The sequence below is a fragment of the Coregonus clupeaformis genome, chromosome 2 (genome assembly GCF_020615455.1).
Source record: "Coregonus clupeaformis isolate EN_2021a chromosome 2, ASM2061545v1, whole genome shotgun sequence".
NCBI classification, from domain to species: domain Eukaryota; kingdom Metazoa; phylum Chordata; class Actinopteri; order Salmoniformes; family Salmonidae; genus Coregonus; species Coregonus clupeaformis.
This window is the reverse complement of record NC_059193.1, coordinates 24,351,507-24,372,682: the sequence shown is the minus strand read 5'-3', so window position 1 is coordinate 24,372,682 and position 21,176 is coordinate 24,351,507. Positions and strand designations below refer to the sequence as shown.

Sequence of the window (21,176 nt, the reverse complement as noted above, 5' to 3'; positions counted from 1 at the left end):
CACAGGTGGACTCCAATCAAGTTGTAGAAACATTTCAAGGATGATCAATGGAAACAGGATGCACCTGAGCTACATTTTGAGTCTCATAGCAAAGGGTCTGAATACTTATGTAAATAATCTGTTTTTTATTTTTAATACATTTGCTAACATTTCTCTAAATCTCTTTTCCCTTTGTCATTATGGGGTATTGTGTGTAGATTGATGAGGGAAAACATTCATTTAATCCATTTGAGAATAAGGCTGCAACGTAACTAAATGTGGAAAAAGTCAAGGGGTCTGAATACTTTCCAAATGTACTGTATATCCAAAATCTATTTAACATTTGATGTCCTCTCTAAATCACAAGAATGACCTAATAACAGAGACGGAAAGTTAAGACAGTCTGTTGTGGCACAATGCCCAGACAGTTGAAAATGAACGCAATGAGAATATACACCTGTTCAAGGCTTTCGTGGTATGTCGTTGGGGCGGAAAGCATCTACTCCACCACTATTCTCCTCTAAGGCGTCATCCCTTCCACCTCACTGTCATCCTCTGCTAGGTAGATGGGACTATTTGATCGGAGGACTGGCTCAAATTTACCGCGGTTGGGTGTGGCCTCTGAGCTGTTCTTAATCCCGTAACCAAAGTAGATGAGAAAACCTAGGCGAAAGAGGGAAGAAGGAAGAAAAACTGATTTAAACAGTGATAAACTACAGCATGCCAAAGGTGAAGCTCAGTGACACACTGTACTTGCGTAACACGAAGTTCCTTAATAACACAGATAAGCACAAGAGCAAGAGGCAAAGAAATAATAGGGGTGGTAATCTCACTAACCAATAGCCATCCACACTGCAAAGCGACACCACGTTGGCCCATCCAGCTGCATCATGAGGTAAATGTTGACAAAGATACTGACCAATGGCAACACTGGGAGTAGGGGTACCTGAAGGGATTCAAAATATTTTTTTCTACATTAAACCACACACTGGACATAATCAAGTCTAACAACTACAACATATTTTCAAAACCACTTTTAAGCTAAGAGCTGATGATCCAAGTACAGACAGACCAAGTGGTTACTAGGAGAATGAGGAAACCTATAGTAAATAGGAACAGGTTTCTTCTCTTTACGTGAAATAAGTAGTGACTGAAAACTCCCTCATACCTTAAAGGTGAGTGACTGTCTGCTCGGGGGCTGTCTCCAGATGATGGCCACACACAGGAAGGAGAGGAAGGTCAGTATCGCACATATAGTGACCCACACGGGGTGGCCACTCACCACCTCTGCCCCCCACACAGCCAGCACTACGCACAGCAGGGTGAACACCACAGCTAAAGAGATAAAAGAGATTGTTAACTTAGCATGTATAGTGGAATCTTATTAAATCAATTCAATGCATTCTCTCATTTGCATTATCAGACAGCTGCTTCCAGTATGCCAAACCTCTCCAAAAAGGCTCACTTAAATATAGCTTTAAACACCATCAACACTTCACCCTGTCAAAAGGGGGAGACTCACAGATGACAGCGGTAGTGATGTAGACGATGAGTCCGGAGGTCTTGGTGGGGACATCACAGCTGGGCACCAGCAGCATCTTGAGGATGAACCGCTCCCTGAGGGGCCTGGTCTCCCCCTCACCCTCCTGGCCAAACTCGTCCCCACTGTCCCCCTCTGCCATGGTTGCCCTCTGCAGACCCACCAGCTCCACCAGCTTCTCACTGGCACCACTGATGCCCAGGGTGCCTGGTTGGTACCTGTGAACAAATGTACATAGGTAGAATTCAGTCAACCCTTATTTTACTAGTTACGTTGACTGAGAACATTTTCATTTTCAGTTGGATACTTGAGAAGAGTTGGATATTTGAGAAATCAAAAGCGTTTGTGCATGACTCTTTAAAAAACTAAAAGTGTGTTAGCCAAGATCCTCTGCACTAACCTGAGGATAAGCACGCACACAGCCACTAATGTGTATGCCAGGAGAGTTCCTATCGACATCAGGTCCACCAGGGCTGCCAGATCAAACAGGAATGCCATCACGGCTGCAGAGAGAAAGAATACATTTCAATTCTAAGTAGCATAGAGTAGCAGCTAAACAGTTGACAGAAAACAAAGTGTTGGTGCACAAAGGAGATACTTAGTAATGCATGGGCTAAGCTTACCTGCTACAATACCCGACACGATGGTGGCTAACAGGGGGGTCTTGGTTTTGATGTTCATCTTTGAGAGGAAGCGGAAGAGCAGGCCGTCCTCAGCCATTGCATAGATTACACGGGGCATGGGGAACATTGAGCCCAGTAAACTGGACAGAGAAGAGAGAGAAAGAGAGAGGGACTCAGACAAAGTCGTCGCCATCACACAGAGGCCAGCCATGTCTCTGGTCAGTCCACAAACAGTGAATGACCCTGAAATATCATCAACATTTAACACACGAAACAAAAACTTTTGGGTTTATATATTCCACATCATAATTTGTGTCCGTTCCTTGCATGCAAATAACAAATAACAACAAAAGAAATTGAAAGCACAGTATATGAAAATAAACAATTGTTCAAACCCAAAAATCAACATCAAACTAAAAATAGCCTGCCATCTGGGTGCCTTTCAACCTTTGATAGAAATGCAAACAAGGCCATGAGAAGTCTATGGGAAGCTGTCTGTGCCAGTCACCTGGTGGAGAGGGCACAGAGGGAGCCCACAGCCACGATGTAGCGGGCAGGGTCCCAGTGCACATAGCTGAAGGCCTCTGGCAGCGGGCTCTCTCTGTTCAGCAGGTAATAGGGCATCATGAGGGTGAGGGCTGCAGACACCCCGAAGTAGGCGAAGAAACAGATGAGCAGAGAAGCCACGATACCAATGGGGATGGAACGCATGGGGTTCTTGGCCTCTTCACCTGTGGAAAAAGATCTAGACGGTTTAGATTTGATAGTCGTCAACCACAGGTACAGTGAGGGAAAAAAGTATTTGATCCCCTGCTGATTTTGTACGTTTGCCCACTGACAAAGAAATGATCAGACTATAATTTTTATGGTAGGTTTATTTGAACAGTGAGAGACAGAATAACAACAAAAAGATCCAGAAAAACGCATGTCAAAAATGTTATAAATTGATTTGCATTTTAATGAGGGAAATAAGTATTTGACCCCCTCTCAATCAGAAAGATTTCTGGCTCCCAGGTGTCTTTTATACAGGTAACGAGCTGAGATTAGAGCACACTCTTAAAGGGAGTGCTCCTAATCTCAGTTTGTTACCTGTATAAAAGACACCTGTCCACAGAAGCAATCAATCAATCAGATTCCAAACTCTCCACCATGGCCAAGACCAAAGAGCTCTCCAAGGATGTCAGGGACAAGATTGTAGACCTACACAAGGCTGGAATGGGCTACAAGACCATCGCCAAGCAGCTTGGTGAGAAGGTGACAACAGTTGGTGCGATTATTCGCAAATGGAAGAAACACAAAATAACTGTCAATCTCCCTCGGCCTGGGGCTCCATGCAAGATCTCACCTCGTGGAGTTGCAATGATCATGAGAACGGTGAGGAATCAGCCCAGAACTACACAGGAGGATCTTGTCAATGATCTCAAGGCAGCTGGGCCCATAGTCACCAAGAAAACAATTGGTAACACACTACGCCGTGAAGGACTGAAATCCTGCAGTGCCCGCAAGGTCCCCCTGCTCAAGAAAGCACATATACAGGCCCGTCTGAAGTTTGCCAATGAACATCTGAATGATTCAGAAGAGAACTGGGTGAAAGTGTTGTGGTCAGATGAGACCAAAATCGAGCTCTTTGGCATTAACTCAACTCGCCGTGTTTGGAGGAGGAGGAATGCTGCCTATGACCCCAAGAACACCATCCCTACCGTCAAACATGGAGGTGGAAACATTATGCTTTGGGGGTGTTTTTCTGCTAAGGGGACAGGACAACTTCACCGCATCAAAGGGACGATGGACGGGGCCATGTACTGTCAAATCTTGGGTGAGAACCTTCCCTCAGCCAGGGCATTGAAAATGGGTCGTGGATGGGTATTCCAGCATGACAATTACCCAAAACACACGGCCAAGGCAACAAAGGAGTGGCTCAAGAAGAAGCACATTCAGGTCCTGGAGTGGCCTAGCCAGTCTCCAGACCTTAATCCCATAGAAAATCTGTGGAGGGAGCTGAAGGTTCGAGTTGCCAAACGTCAGGCTCGAAACCTTAATGACTTGGAGAAGATCTGCAAAGAGGAGTGGGACAAAATCCCTCCTGAGATGTGTGCAAACCTGGTGGCCAACTACAAGAAACGTCTGACCTCTGATTGCCAACAAGGGTTTTGCCACCAAGTACTAAGTCATGTTTTGCAGAGGGGTCAAATACTTATTTCCCTCATTAAAATGCAAATCAATTTATAACATTTTTGACATGCGTTTTTCTGGATTTTGTTGTTGTTATTCTGTCTCTCACTGTTCAAATAAACCTACCATTAAAATGATAGACTGATCATTTCTTTGTCAGTGGGCAAACGTACAAAATCAGCAGGGGATCAAATACTTTTTTCCCTCACTGTACATTTTACCTGAACTTTTTAGCCATTTAGCAGACGTTTTTTTACACTCAGTGTATATCATTGGTGCCAAGAGATGAGAGGAAATGGCAGAAATGGCCTACTTGTGGTTGCGATGCAGTCGAAACCCACAAAGGCGTAGAAGCAAGTTGCTGCACCAGACAGGACTCCACTGAAGCCGAATGGAGCAAAACCCCCGGTACCAAACTTCTCTTTAATGATCCTGGACAAAGAAAGAGAGCAGGGGACTGGTTATAATTTTTTAAATTATTATTATGATTTTTTAATAAAGTTATTGAAGTAGCCTGGGAAATAAACAAAAATGCCAAAGATAAAGATAATCATATCATATTCAGACTTCAGGAAGAGAACTGGTCTCCCTAATGGTTGATGTCTCTAAAGGTGTTAATATGTTTTTGTAAACAGACTTTCAACTACTCCCTAGGGCTGATTTTAAAACATAATTCCTGCTTAATAAACCCCTCCTCATGAGCTCTTCTGTCTGTCGGCGACTCACTCTGCATCAGTGATGTTGGTTGTGTTGACAAAGTCCTCAACAGTGAGGTTCCAGTTGGCGCGGTCTCCCTTCACCAGTCCTGAGATGATGACGAAGCCCAGAACCACCAGGTTGACCCCTGTGAAGATCTTGTTCACCAGGGCCGACTCGCTCACGCCAAACGCCAGCAGGCCTGTGTGGGTGTTGGCAAAGTGTCAGAGCCCCAGACGTGGGCAGCGACCAAGCACAGCCAATCATAATGCTACCCTGAATGGGCACTCTTCGCATGCCCTAAGGCAGGAATGAAGAGCCCTCTTATTGGAGCTGTACTTTCGCTGAGGGTGTGTATAACGCTTTCAAATGTGTTCGGTGTTATGTTAAATGAGAGCCTCACCAGTGAGCAGCAATATCAGGATGAGGGCGAAGAGGTCTGGGTATTCAGCCAGAATCTTCCCAGGGACCTTGATGGACATGGAGGCTCTGAAGAAGTCTGAGATCTTCTGTTCAACCAGGTTGTCAAAGGTGGAGCTCCAGGCCCGAGCAACACTGGCTGTGCCTGAAAGAGGGGGAGAAGAAGAGGAAGAGGAAGAGAGGGAGAGATTTATAACGACAGAAGTTGGAGTCACACTTTCAAGGGCCCTTCTGTCAAGAGGCAATCCTTCTAGAGGACCAAGAGCTTGATCTGCCTGTAAAACCTCTTCAGCTCAAGTCCTCATCAGAATCTTAATTATTCAGTCTAATTATTCAGCTACTCAGAATTGCTGATAATCTCAAGTGACTGTCTGGGTATTGCAGTAATATCACTGCTTAGAGTTTTAATGAGAACAATTATGAGAGATTTATATTATCATTGCACCTCTCATATCCTGTTTTTACCTCAAATGTGTTTCTTGCAACTTTATAAAATAAAAATAGATCAAACATTCCCTCCCCCCATTTTGAATCACTTCCCTTCTTAATCTCCAATCCCTCATTTTCACTAACTCCCACTTCTGATTCACCTATGACATAGGAGAGGATGAGGTTCCAACCAGTGATGAAGGCCCAGATCTCCCCCACTGTCACATAGCTGTACATGTAGGCTGAACCAGTCTTGGGCACACGGGCACCAAACTCAGCATAACACAGACCAGCAAGGACGGAGGAGAGCGCTGCAATGAGGAAGCAGAGCACGATGGCTGGGCCGGCCTTCTCCCTGGCCACCTCTCCAGCCAGAACATAGACGCCGGCCCCCAGAGTGGCGCCCACCCCCAGGGCTATCAGGTCCAGTGTGCTCAGGCAGCGGGCAAAGTGGCTCTCTTCCTGGTCACAGTCCAGCGCCCGCCGCCTGAGCAGCAGCTTACCGAAGGAAGCTAGCTTCTCAGCCATGGTAGAAAACGAGGTCACCAAGTCAAGAGATGAAGGATCTTCTTACAGCCGGCTGGGGAAGAGGAGAAATACATAAAATACAGTGCATTCGGAAAGTATTCAGACCCCTTTACTTTTTCCACATTTTGTTACGTTACAGCCTTATTCTAAACACAATACCCCATACTGACAACGCAAAAACAGGTTTTTAGACATTTATTAAAAATAACAAACTGAAATATCACATTTACAAAAGTATTCAGACCCTTTGCTATGAGACTCGAAATTGAGCTCAGGTGCATCCTGGGGAAGGGTACCAAAACATTTCTGCAGCATTGAAGAAGTTTGGAACCACCAAGACTCTTCCTAGAGCTGGCTGCCCGGCCAAACTGAGCAATTGGGGGAGAAGGGCCTTGGTCAAGGAGGTAACCAAGAACCCGATGGTCACTCTGACAGAGCTCTAGAGTTCCTCTGTGGAGATGGGAGAACCTTCCAGAAGGACAACCATCTCTGCAGCACTCCACCAATCAGGCCTTTATGGTAGAGTGGCCAGAGGGAAGCCACTCCTCAGTAAAAGGCACATGACAGCCCACTTGGAGTTTGCTAAAAGGCACCTAAAGGACTCTCAGACAATGAGGAACCAGATTCTCTGGTCTGATGAAACCAAGAATGAACTCATTGGCCTGAATGCCAAGCGTCACGTCTGGAGGAAACCTGGCACCATCCCTACGGTGAAGCATAGTGGTGGCAGCATCATGCTGTGGGGATGTTTTTCAGCGGCAGGGACTGGGAGACTAGTCAGGATTGAGGGAAAGATGAACGGAGCAAAGTACAGAGAGATCCTTGATGAAAACCTGCTCCAGAGATCGCGCAGGACCTCAGACTGGGGCGAAGGTTCACCTTCCAACAGGACAACGACCCTAAGCACACAGCCAAGACAACACAGGAGTGGCTTCGGGACAAGTCTCTGAATGTCCTTGAGTGGCCCAGCCAGAGCCCGGACTTGAACCCGATCGAACATCTCTGAAGAGACCTGAAAATAGCTGTGTAGCAACGATCCCCATCCAACCTGACAGAGCTTGAGAGGATCTACAGAGAAGAATGAGAGAAACTCCCCAAATACAGGAGTGCCAAGCTTGTAGCGTCATACCCAAGAAGACATATATATATATATATATACATACATACATACATACATACATACATACATACACACACACATATATATATATATATATATATGTCAAAAGTTTGAACACACCTACTCATTCAAGGGTTTTTCTTTATTTTTACTATTTTCTACAAGTAAGGTCATCTTCTCTGATGAGTCCAATTTTCAGCTTTGCCCAACACCTGGTCGTCTAATGGTTAGATGGAGACCTGGAGAGGCCTACAAGCCACAGTGTCTCGCACCCACTGTGAAATTTGGTGGAGGATTGGTGATGATCTGGGGGTGCTTCAGCAAGGCTGGAATCGGGCAGGTTTGTCTTTGTGAAGGACGCAAGCCACGTACAAGGTTGTCCTGGAAGAAAACGTGCTTCCTTTTGCTCTGACATTGTTCCCCAACTCTGAGGATTGGTTTTTCCAGCAGGACAATGTGCCAAGCCACACAGCCAGGTCAATCAAGGTGTGGATGGAGGACCACCAGATCAAGACCCTGTCATGGCCAGCCCAATCTCCAGACCTGAACCCCATTGAAAACTTCTGGAATGTGATCAAGAGGAAGATGGATGGTCACAAGCCATCAAACAAAGCCGAGGTGCTTGAATTTATGCACCAGGAGTGGCATAAAGTCACCCAACATCAATGTGAAAGACTGGTGGAGAGCATGCCAAGACGCATGAAAGCTGTGATTGAAAATCAGGGTTATTCCACCAAATATTGATTTCTGAACTCTTCCTAAGTTAAAACATTAGTATTGTGTTGTTTAAAAATGAATATGAACTTATTTTCTTTGCATTAATCGAGGTCTGACAACACTGCATCTTTTTTGTTATTTTGACCAGCAAATAAATGCTCTAAATGACAATATTTTTATTTGGAATTTGGGATAAATTTTGTCGGTAGTTTATAGAATAAAACAAAAGTTATTTTTACACATACAGTTGAAGTTGGAAGTTTACATACACCTTAGCCAAATACATTTAAACTCTGTTTGTTTTTCACAATTCCTGACATTTAATCCTAGTAAAAATTCCCCGTCTTAGGTCAGTTAGGATCACCACTTTATTTTAAGAAAATGAAATGTCAGAATAATAGTAGAGAGAATGATTTATTTCAGCTTTTATTTCTTTCATCACATTCCCAGCGGGTGAGAAGTTTACATACACTCAATGAGTATTTGGTCGCATTGCCTTTAAATTGTTTAATTTTCAGGTAGCCTTCCACAAGCTTCCCACAATAAGTTGGGTGAATTTTGGCCCATTCCTCCTGACAAAGCTGGTGTAACTGAGTCAGGTTTGTAGGCCTCCTTGTTCAAACACACTTTTTCAGTTCTGCCCACACATTTTCTATAGATGAGGTCAGGACTTTGTGATGGCCACTCCAATACTTTGACTTTGTTGTCCTTAAGCCATTTTGCCACAACTTTGGAAGTATGCTTGGGGTCATTTTGCGACCAAGCTTTAACTTCCTGACTGATGTCTTGAGATGTTGCTTCAATATATCCACATACTTTTCCTTCCTCATGATGCCATCTATTTTGTGAAGTGCACCAGTCCCTCCTGCAGCAAAGCACCCCCACAGCATGATGCTGCCACCCCCGTGCTTCACGGTTGGGATGGTGTTCTTCGGCTTGCAAGCCTACCCCTTTTTCATCCAAACATAACGATGGTCATTATGGCCAAACAGTTCTATTTTTGTTTCATCAGACCAGAAGACATTTCTCCAAAAGGTATGATCTTTGTCCCCATGTGTAGTTGCAAACCGTAGTCTGGCTTTTTTATGGCGGTTTTGGAGCAGTGGCTTCTTCCTTGCTGAGCGGCCTTTCAGGTTATGTCGATATAGGACTCGTTTTACTGTCGATATAGATACTTTGTACCTGTTTCCTCCAGCATCTTCACAAGGTCCTTTGCTGTTATTCTGGGATTGATTTGCACTTTTCACACAAAAGTATGTTAATCTCTAGGAGACTGAACATTATCCATGGCAAAGTGTATAGAATTGCAGGAAACTAGCTTTAAAACTGCAACAACAAAATAAATCTCAGCTCCATGGCAGAATATGTAGAATCCCAGGAAATTTGCTTTAAAAAACTACAACATGTTGACTCAACTGCATGGCAAAATGTGCAGAATTGTAGGAAATTAGCTATAAAAATCAAATACAAATAAATAGAAAATTAGCTAAACAATTCTAAAATGTAGCTGCGGCAACGGCCGACTGAGCTCATTGGCACGCCCCTGCCATGCCCCCTACCACGACAACCACCTAAGGCCCTTTTTGATCCAGAAAAAAACCTGATTGGTACAGATTTGGTCCGGTCAGGATCTTGTTTGGGGGCGGAGCTCATTAGAATAATAGACAGTGTGTAGAATAATACCCAAACATGCAAAGGAATATATTAAATTTTTCTACCTTTGTGTACCTGTTCAGGATACATCACCATGAAGAGAATTACATTCATAATTATGCATTTCTGTACAGAACAGGGACCCATGATGTCATTCTGTTACCATCATCCTGTTACCGGGTGTTAATCCACTTCACTTACTGTAGTTCAATAACCAAAATCGTTTTTTATCAAACTAACTGAGTTTTTGGAAAACGTGGTCACATAAAAAACTGAGGGAGATTTTACCAAAATTCTGTTACCTAATTTTACATCTGCACTGTTCTTCAAGAAATTGTGTTTTTGAAAAATGTTCAGTGGAAATTGTTAAAAGTAATCCTTGTGCTTAGGGTTTGTTTAACTTTGCAATCAATTGTTTTTGTTTGGCATACTTTTAAAGCGAAAAATAGGAGGCTCAGAGTCATTCTGTTAACGTGGAATTGCCCATATGCATCCTGTGTCAAACCCCATCCTCTCTGCAGATCTCAACCTGACACTAGGATAGGTTGCTTCTAAAGGCAGTCTGGCTGAATAGTGAATAATGGCAGGCAGCCATTTAGCCTAGACTGTGACAGCTCTGCCCTGACCACTGGCTGGTAGTCCCTCGTGGGAAGAAAGCCATGCAGTAGTGCTGACCAGTACCCTGACCTTTGCAGAGACCATATTGAATCTGAAAGACTGGCTAAGGGAGGGATTTAAGTACCCCATTCATTTGCAGCCAGAAGAAAAACTAAAATAGGAGAATAAAGAAGATAAATAAGAAAAGAGAACAGGGAGAAAGGGGGGAATAGGAGGAATGGCAGCGAAGTTGGCAAAGAAAGCATGGGAGAGAGAGAGAGAGGGGAATGGAAAAACCTGATGAAGGGCCTCTGACTTGACACACCAGACTGATTACATTTTAAAGAAGCATAAGAAAAATAGAATCGCCACATCCAACGGTGCCCAAAACAGCTACCATTAAACAGGAAGAAATACCCTAGCTGTAAAGGCCAATGTGAGGGTGCCATGGTTGGACATAATAAAGCTCTCCTGTCTGGCGATGGCTCCAGGTTGAAGGGTTGATCCTAGGCACACACACACACACACACACACACACACACACACAGGACAGGCCATGCAAGTTTAATCAGGTCGTGTCTGGGCAATACACCTTATCTGGAGGAAGAGCACGTCTATGACGGAAGACAACGCCTACAGGGAACACAGACTACACAGGTGACTGCATAGCATACACCCATATCTCAGGCCCTTGTTCTCAATCTGTAGTGTACACATAACTCAGTCACCAGTTACTACACACACACAGCACTTACCATTTGCTAACCATTTGACCAGTATCATATTGCTGACAATAGGGATACAGTCAATGGGATTGCAAGTTCTGCCTGTCTGCGTGTTTTAATCTACTAGAATCAGTAGGCTGACATACTAGTCAGGAGAAGTTGGGCAAGACAGCCTCTGGGATCACAACTAGGCCTAAATCAAGCACAGAGTTGGCCTTTCTCCTCCATTAAGAGGATAATCGGCAACGTTACGTAAGCCTTCTAACCTTCTTAGAAATAATTTGCCATGACTATGGGCTCTATTCAAGCTGTAAAGCTGAAGCGTTACAGATTCCGCGATAGAAATGTAAAGGTAATTTCCGTTTGAGCCGACATATGCAGCGCTTACCGTGAATGCGGTCTCCACTAAAGCGGGAACATTGCTTTTAAATCTCAATCACGCTGTTAAGCTGAACTTCCACGATGCGGATTGAATAGAGCCCTGTTTGTGTAGCCTAGAAAGACCATGGTGTAGTGTGTGGGCTACACTACACCACAAAGTCTTAGCAATAGGTTGTGGGAGCTGAAGTAATGAGTCGTTCTGGTCATGTATAAGCAGGTGTATTGAGAATACAATTGTAAGATAGAAGAACCATTATAAAGCAGATTTTATGACACAGGAAATCTTCGCTGGGTGCCAGGACATTTACGAATTTAACAACGCTACATTGTTGTCTTGCCATGACTACAAGTCGTTCCATGCTCAGAGAGGGTTTTAATAAATATCAAGAAAAATAACAGTTCTACAGTTCATGATTCAATTTAAACAATTCAAGGAAACAGGCCACTTTCAGAAGACCAACCATCATATGACAATGGAATCATTGCCAATGTTTGCTAAGGAATGAGACAGGGCATAATGCTCAATTTGCAGGACCTGGACGGGTGTTTCCATGGTTACCTCACTTCGCCTCTTCTGAAATGACGCCAGTTGATGCACACTGCATTTGCTATTCATCAGATCCTTGCCTCCAAAAGGGCAATCTAATTATGGGCCTAGATGACAACAGAGCATCAGTACAGCAGCCACCTCATGCTACCTAAAGCCCTCTATCTATTAACGGGTCCGTGTCTCCACAATAATGCAATTCACCAAAAGGCTGAAAGTACTTCTGGAGTGCCCATTCTATACATGGAGGTTAACTCTCACAGTAGGCATATGTCATCCATTTGATCACCTCCAAGAGAGCTGTTTACCTCATCACCCTACCAACACCACACACTATCCTCTCAGCCCAGGGGCACTCACAGGTCTCAAGCAGATGACACTTGCTCAGCCTGTGAATGACTCCTTGGGGTGACACTCCTTCAGCCCCCACGGCTCTTTCACAGTCACTGTAAATTACTAAAACACACAAACATTACTTGGAATCCCAACAGAAGGTAGGTGTGGTAGTTTGATTGGTGGTTAGGTTTCTTGGCTGAAAAAAAAAAAGCTACAGAAATGTTTGACACCAGGAAAAGACATGCCTCAGCAGGTAAACTTCAACATAGTTATGCAAACCATTAAGATAATAGAGCTAAGCCTTCCACAATAGAAAGTGTCAGTATTAATTTTACAGATTAGGCAGCATTGGGATATCCAAGGCTTTATTTGATTCAATATATTGTAGTTGGAGGGACATTATTAGCTAGCTAAGCAAGATTAATACATTCCAGAGTGAAAGGGCTACAGGCATGCACCTCACAGTGCACAGAGCAATGCAGAGGTCAGTGTTTGACAATGAACAAAGTAAACAAACACCCACCTGATTCCAGGTGTACAGATGGCTAGATAGGTCAAATACAGACTGACTGGTCGACACTCAATTATTAATCTAGCTAGCTACATAAAACAACACACTCAGATGTACATTACTAGGCTCGTTTGGGTTCAGCTAGCTATGGCTGACGATGTGAGTCAGAGCACGCGAGTCAACAACTGCCACATTCGATCCAGGTGCTGCTATTCACTATACATCTCCCTATCTTGAATGACTTTCAGAGTTCATTGATTCCTATCGATGAGCAGTCGCATTTGGTTCACTCTTGGAACACATAGCTAGCTAATTCAATCTACATTCGATGCCTTTGGTAAATAATTTATAGATACATACCTGAGGAATTGATGGACACAGAAATAAACTCTTCGATCAGATGGAACTTCTGTCTTTACAGTTCTGAAAAAGGTGCGACTGTCTACAATCTGACTCTACTGTAAGTGACACACATTGGCTGGTATTTTCATTGGCTAAGTGTAAACATCCCGCCTCTACTCAAATCTCATTGGTTTGTCATCATCCGGGAAATAACAAGTTTGTGTGATTTGTCAGACGCCATTGGAATGTATTAAAAGTACCCGTACAATTTCCACATGGAAATAATGTGTAGTAGATACAATTCCTTTAAAAACAAACATGAATAATGTACCTTTCATGGAAGGGACGTCTGCATTTATTGATCTACTATAGTGTAGTAGTAGATACAATTCCTTGAGAACGTATTCATTTTGAGTTTTTTTTTTACATCACTATTACACAAAGTATGGTTATTTCACTCTGGTCTGGTCGCTTTCTTGCCTTGGCTCGTTCTCTTCTTGACCACTGGTTTGAAATATGAGTAATTGAGGAAAGCAATTTCCACTAAATTGGTGAGAGATTATTGGGCCATAATAACATATTTGTTAAATGAGGAGACAACCATCTTTGATAGATTTTCAGTGGTTTAATAAACTAACATTACATTGTGGTCAATAGATGTAAACAAATTAAATCAGAAAAAACAACAATTAGCTTTTATGTATTTGAATGGTGGTCAAATACACATGAACATATAAAACACCAACGAAATGGTTGGCGACCAGCCATTAGTTTAGTTGAGGTGAGGCCGAGGATGTTTCAGGAAGACATTGCACAATCACAAGGCAGCAGGAACTGTCTTTGGTGCTTGATTACATCATTTCCGGGTGCATAAACCTCAGCCCACACATTAAACAGATCAGAGTGAACAGATGCATCTAAACACTGCATCCTTCAGAGACAACCCTGTATCTGCAAGTGTAAGCAAAATAAGCATCCTGCTGGACATTCTTGTTATCGATTGACCTTTATTTTATGGTTGGCGACTAGCCATCAGTTTAGTTGAGTTGAGGCCGAGGATGTTTCAGGAAGACATTGCACAATCACAAGGCAGCATGAACTATCTTTGGTGCTTGATTACAGACATTTCCATCTGCATAAACCTCACCCCAAACATTAAACAGATCAGAGAACAGATGCACCAAAACACTGCATAATATTTCCTTCTGAGACAACCCTGTATCTGCAAATGTAAGCAAAATAAGCTTCCTGCTGGACATTCTTGTTATTGATGGACCTTTATTTTAACAGGTAAGTTGATTTTAAATATTGTAATTTACAACCTACAATAGTTTTTCAGTAGAGGAGAGAGGTTGAGAATGATTTTGTGACCACAGTGGCGAGAATCTAGGTTGGGAGTTTTCCCAACACATTGGGGTTAAAATCCCTACTATTGCAGCAAGTGCCATGGAATCTTTGATGACCATTGAGATGGTATGAATGAATATTTGTCCCCAAGACTCATCATAATTCTTGGCATTTTGTTGTATACTATGGAATCATTCCTCTATCAAGATTTGTTAAGTTGTCAAGTACATATACATGAATATAAAAATAATCTTAATGGAACGTAATAGAATGCTTTTCTTTGTGTTGGTGAGTCAGGTTGGCCAGGTTTCCCAAGGGAGATCAATCTCTATAACTGAGAAACTGGTTGCTCAGGGAGAAGTATTTTTCACATGAGAAAATGTACACTATTATATTTCGCCAAGCAGAATTCACAAGTTAGGAAGCCAACTTGTGACTAAAACTACTCAGTATTTTCTCATTCCAAAAATTAAGTGTTATAATTATTACCAACTCATTACTCTTACTTAATAAGCCTCAAGTTTAACTCTAGAAAAATCCTGTTGTTTCAAAAGGTTTACACAAGGTAGCTTACTAACTCAGTCGTTTCATAAATTCACCTTCTCCACCCTCAAGCTTCTGCTACAAGATAAATGCTCTGCATGTGAGTATTCCGGCAGCTTCCCCAGACCGACTACAATTAAGATATGTATATATATGTACATAGTATTTACAGAGAGTTCCCGGCAGATGCAGTTGTCTAGGAGGATGGGCCACCTGTGGAAGAGAGTGTGGGCTCTAGTGATAAAGCCAAACAGCCAGGTGGTGTAGGGGTGAGTAGCTGGGCTGAGTAGACCTCATCATTTTCATCTCTGGGGCTGCTATAGAAAGGAAAACAAATCACAGGTAATTCATGGCCTCATTAGCATCTGAACATTAGTGTTGCCATTTCTACAGTCTCGCTACACTTTTATGTAGACCAAGATTTTAAAGTTTAAACAAAGACATTTACTTGTAGAACAGTAACTCTGTGCCTATGACATATATAAAAAAATGATATCTCAGGGGTATGTTCCATTTCACCCATTATTGTTGAAGAATGGGTTTGAAGTCTCTTCCTTTTTATCACAATTGAAAAACTAGAGTCAATGATTCAGAGGCATTGTGTTACCAGTATCAGTGTACAGTATCCGACACAGATTTTAGGGTGCTGGAGATGAGAGCATTGATGTACACTGGTACTTCAAATGTTAGAACTACATGTAAATCGGTCATTTAAAAAACAATAGCATAACAATGAAAAGGTCTAGCCTACATGATATGAATGTTAGATACTGCTCTCTAAGTCTCAGTGCTGACTTGAAAGCCTGCATGACTGGTTTAAAGGGACATTTACAACTTCATTATCTCCAACACCACCCCAACATATGTAGGCAATGCCTACTCATAATTGGTTAAAACACGATGCATACCGATGATGTCATTGGAAACGCTTACCTTCTGTCTTTTTTACTACAAAACATAGGAAAGCGCCATTTTCACATATGTTGATGTTGGGGTGGTGCTGTAGATGATGAATATGAAGTTGAAAAACTGTGACATTTCCCTTTAAGCCAAAAGGGGAAGTAAAGATGAACTGTAAATATTACCCCATGCATGCAACCATATCATGCCAACAGTTACACTTACTCAAGGAAAATGAACAAAGGAGAAAGTTGCTGATTGAGAAAGTAGAGGGGAAGCGAAGAGATGTTTGAGCGTAAATGCATGAATGTATTATTGGTAACCCGCTAAACCAAATCTGAATTTATATATTACACACACAAAAGCGTTTTTTGGAAAATGATCACAATGGTATTAATATGAATAAAAAGCATAACAAAACTTACTTTATTCACACCTAAAAAAAAGGGGAAAGACATTGTAAGATAAAAACCTGTGATACAGAGAACAGTATGTTTTCAGGTTTCTTAAACCACTGCAAAATGTAATCTGACAACAGAGAACATAATCCTTTTGTCCCCTTGCTAAGCTATAGCTTCTTAATTTTCACATTTAAAATTGATGAGAAAGTCATCACTAGCCAGGTTTCCATCCAATTGGCAACAGATTTTCATGCGAATATTCTAAAATCTGCATAACAACAATATACACATTTTCCCACCAGAGACGTGTTTATCAAATGTACTTGTTGCGGATAAAAAGCACAAAAAAAACGGCAGCCAAGCATTGATCATGTCACCAGAATAAGACCCTCCGTATTTATTGGAAAGGAGCATCAAGTTCATCACTGTGCACTTTCACCACCCGGTGAAGCGCGTCATAACTTATTTCATCTGTAGCCTAATGAACTGCAAGCTTTCCCGATTCGTAGTGGGAGGACCACATAACATAGCATCGTGTGACTCCAAGTTTACGTCAATATGATGGTTATTATATCAAGATTTGCACACAAAGGCGTTTCCACCACCATTTCTCGCATCATACATTTTACCGACACAAAAAGAGCCCACCTTGTCTAGTGTATTTTGTTTTGTAGACATTTGGAAAGTTTCCGTACAAATTTGCTGTTTCCATCAGGCCTGGCATTTTTATCCAACATGTACTTTACTCGCATGGAAACCTGGTTACAGACATGCATTTACACAATAAATATTATGCATTTAGGTTATGCAAAATTATCTTACAAATCCACACGATTATGCTTCTAATAAGCATAAAATTTGTCAACTAGATAAGACTTGATAGCTGAGGTCATACTTGTGTGTGTGTATATATATATATATATATATTCTTTAGTGTACAAATAAAATGCTATTCCCTATCCGGGAGAGATGGATGAAAACCGCTAAGGAACAGCCAGCACACCCCACCTACTGCCACACCCCTCTCCAACCCAGCCACCCAGTCGGCTAGCGCTAGTTGTCTGTACCTGTGCCAAAACGCCAGTATTTTTCAACCTTTAGCTTGTTCTCCATCTTTTTAAATAGTGAGCCAACATGTTTTCAGCACTTTTTTTTCCCCTGACAGATCAAAACTTGTTTTATCATGCAGTCTCGTCTCTCTGCAGCAGACATACAGAGTACACCAAAAATGAGGAACACCTTCCTAATATTAAATTCCTAAGGTGAATGCACCAATTTGTAAGTCGCTCTGGATAAGAGCGTCTGCTAAATGACTTAAATGTAAATGTAAGTTGCACCCCCCCCCCCTTTTGCCCTAAGAAAAGCCTCAATTAATCGGGATATGGACTCTACAAGGTGTCGAAAGCATTCCACAGGGATGCTGGCCCATGTTGACTCCAATGCTTTCCACAGTTGTGTCAAGTTGGCTGGATGTCCTTTGGGTGGTGGACCATTCTTGATACACCTGGGAAACTGTTGAGCATGGAAATGCCCAGCAGCGTTGCAGTTCTTGACACAAACTGGTGCGCCTGGCACCTACTACCATACCCCATTCAAAAGGCACTTACATATTTTGTCTTTCCCATTCACCCTCTGAATGGCACACATACACAATCCATGTCTCAAGGCTTAAAAATCCTTCTTTAACCCGTCTCCTCCCCTTCATCTACACTGATTGAAGTGGATTTAACAAGTGATATCAATAAGAGTTCATAGCTTTCACCTGGTCAGTCTAATGGAAAGAGCAAGTGTTCTTAATGTTTTGTATTCTCAGTGTATCGTGAGCAATATGTTTGGAACATTAATCGCAATATCGAATCGCAATACATATCAGCACCTAGGTATCGTTATAATATCATATCGTGAGGTCCCTGGCAATTCCCTGCCCTAGTTGGCACCTCAACCCTAAACCCTGCCCATCCTACTGGCGTACTTTTCCAGGAATGTAGTTTCGGTCAATGGACTCATCCTGAAGGAACATGTGAAGACAGCGCTCATTCTGGGCCAGGGGATGACCTGCGAGTCTGGTGGCAGTGGAGAGAAGTAGGTTTCAGGTAATTAGCAATCTTAATTGATTATTAGTGGAGTCAAAAGGCAGATGGCTGAGAGTTAATTTGATAATGCACTGAAATGGAGACAGCCATACAGAGAGAAATCCTATAGACAGAAACAATACACACCTGTTGATGAACTGCTCCAAGCCTACCCTCCGCTCCTCAATGAACGACTCCTCAAAGATACCCTCATCTCCTCGGAAGGGCAGCTGTCTCTTCAAAGCTTTGCCAGGGAGAGGGGGCACCACAATCTGTAGCAAGCGCACAACTTATCAATAAATCTGTTACTTAGTCACATAGAAACAAACACTTGAATTCCAACAAAATAAATTGGCATTATACTGGTGAGACATTCAGGCAAGTAGTTACGCAGTGTGAGAGCCTACCTTACTGTCTCTCTCCAGCTCATTCTTCAGCCACTCAAAATCACTGTACCTTCTTCGCACAACAGAGTCCTTAAGTTTGAAGATGGGAAGGTTTGTCTGCATGTGAAAACAATTATATTAATCACTACATTAAATGACAGCAATCCAGATTGGGGAGTGGTATTTCCAGTACAGCATACACATGTCCAGTGACGCGGTCAGACGTCAGTACTTACACCCTTCATTAATGAATAATTTGATCAGCATCTTGTCTCAATTGGTGAACACCACTGTTCAGTTGTGACACTGGTGTGGTGTATCTAGTCATAGTGGATGTTTCATAATGCAACCACATCTTCAGGGAGTAGGGAAACCCAGAGGAGAGTGTCCATGAGATTGTTGCATTAATACATTGAGGTCTGTAGTAGTAAGGGTATACACCAGGGTTGGCCAACCCTGTTCCTGGAGAGTTACCCTCCTGTAGGTCTTCGCTCCAACCCCAGGTGTTACTAACCTGATTCATCTTATCAACTTGCTAATTATTAGAATATGGTGTGCTAGATTAGGGTTGGAGCAAAAACCTACAGGCTTGTAGCTCTCCAGGAAGAGGGCTGGGCAGTCCTGGTATACACTGTCCAACTATAGTCTCTCTAGACCAGGGCTGCCCAACCCTCTTCCTGGAGATCTACCGTCCTGTGGGTTTTCAGTCCAACTCTAATTTAACACAGCTGATTCTACTTATTAGCTGCTCAACAAGACCTTAACTAACTGAATCAGATATGCTAAATTAGGGTTGGACTGAAAACCTACAGGACAGTAGATCTCTAGGAAGCGGTTTGGACTGAAAACCTACAGGACAGTAGCTCTCCAGGAAGAGGGTTGGGCAGCCCTGCTCTAGACCACAGGTGTCAAACTCATTCCATGGAGGGCCTAGTACAGGGTTTCCCAAACTCGGTGCACGTTTTCGTTTTTGCCTAGTACTACACAGCTGATTCAAATAATCATCAAGCTTTGATCATTTGACTCCCTGTGTTAGGGCAAAAACCAAAACGCGCACCGAGTTTGGGAAATGCTGGTATAATGTCTGGGTTTTCGCTCCTCCCTTGTCCTTGATTGATTAATTAAGGTCACTAATTAGTAAGGAACGCACCTCACCTGGTTGTCTAGGTCTTAATTGAAACGAAAAACCCACATACACTAGGCCCTCAATGGAATGAGTTTGACACCCTTGCTAGACAGACAATGTACAAGCATGCCCTCGGTCTGTGATTTGTGAGACTAGCTCATGTACAAACACCGTTCTTTCTATACCATGAAGGTTTAACACCCCAGTGGCTGGCTGCCCATCTCATATCTACAGTACTAACTGGCCCAATATTCTCCAATCTTGGTCCTGGGGGTTTACAGGGTTTTCTTCTAGGTTGGAGAAAAAGCCTACACATCCTACATAATTGAATAAACGAGCTAGCTATAGCCTTTGCTAGTCAGTAATGTAGGTTGTCAGAAACACTACCTAATCAGACAACCTTTCACATGCTGGCTATTTGATGTTGGTGGTAGCCATATTAGTAATGACTGCATCAGGAATTTGGATGAAAGGATTACTTAAAATGACAAAGTGAAAGGCTAAGCATTTGAACATCAAAAAGTCGAGTCTCTCCAAAAACACGTCCCAACCCATGTTCCCGCACCATACTAGCGTCACCTACAGGCCCTGCCAAAATCACCGGCCTCGATTTCAATACTGGCGCTCCTCACCTGCATTCGCACTTCATAGGTGGTAAATCGGTTCCGGCCGACTCCAATAGTTTGTGGGTCATAAACGTCGATTTCAAGAAAATTGCTTGGGGGGCCATACGCATCTGTGAGATCCTGCGGTTTAGAGTTTAATCGGCGAGTGTCTGCAACCGTGGGATCCGACATTTTTGGTTTCAGCTGCTGCTGATCTCGAGACGATAAATTGGGGTCGTCCGTCACTAGTTAACACAGCCACAAAGTCATAATTATGGCTAAACCCCGCCCATTTCTAGAATTTATTTTCTTAAAATCTGATTTTAAACCACACTGCTAACATTATGCCTAACCTTAAATTAAGACCAAAAAACTCAGACTGTCGTTTTGGAATCTGACTTTGTGGCTGTGTTATCTAGTGGAAAACCATAAACGGGGTCGTGCTTCTATAGCCAAGTCATAAACCCTGCCCATTTATAC

At 42.7% G+C, this 21,176-nt stretch overlaps 2 protein-coding genes across 4 annotated transcripts; both read right to left on the bottom strand.

The window, feature by feature from the left end:
- Positions 1-233: 233 nt before the first annotated feature.
- Positions 234-13,422, bottom strand: LOC121531860 (cationic amino acid transporter 3-like). Its single transcript, XM_041837380.1, has 12 exons — positions 13,335-13,422; positions 6,021-6,439; positions 5,414-5,575; positions 5,041-5,212; positions 4,628-4,746; positions 2,651-2,873; positions 2,143-2,282; positions 1,920-2,022; positions 1,502-1,737; positions 1,148-1,314; positions 817-925; positions 234-642 (listed from the first exon to the last, which is right to left on the bottom strand). The coding sequence occupies exons 2-12, from the start codon at positions 6,385-6,387 to the stop codon at positions 500-502; spliced, it is 1,941 nt and encodes a 646-aa protein (XP_041693314.1). The 5' UTR covers positions 6,388-6,439; positions 13,335-13,422; the 3' UTR covers positions 234-499.
- A 504-nt stretch (positions 13,423-13,926) lies between these two features.
- LOC121531847 (sorting nexin-12) lies at positions 13,927-20,962 on the bottom strand. 3 transcript variants are annotated; one of them, XM_041837366.2, is made up of 6 exons: positions 20,724-20,962; positions 18,987-19,082; positions 18,727-18,851; positions 18,480-18,570; positions 16,532-16,542; positions 13,927-15,520 (listed from the first exon to the last, which is right to left on the bottom strand). In XM_041837366.2, exons 1-5 carry the CDS (start codon positions 20,886-20,888, stop codon positions 16,537-16,539), a joined length of 483 nt encoding a protein of 160 aa, XP_041693300.1. In that variant the 5' UTR covers positions 20,889-20,962; the 3' UTR covers positions 13,927-15,520; positions 16,532-16,536. The 3 variants fall into 3 exon arrangements, with proteins under 3 accessions (XP_041693300.1, XP_041693291.1, XP_041693282.1); XM_041837357.2 differs by having other exon boundaries at positions 13,927-15,523; positions 20,724-20,961; XM_041837348.2 differs by lacking the exon at positions 16,532-16,542 and having other exon boundaries at positions 13,927-15,523.
- Between the last annotated feature and the right edge of the window lie 214 nt (positions 20,963-21,176).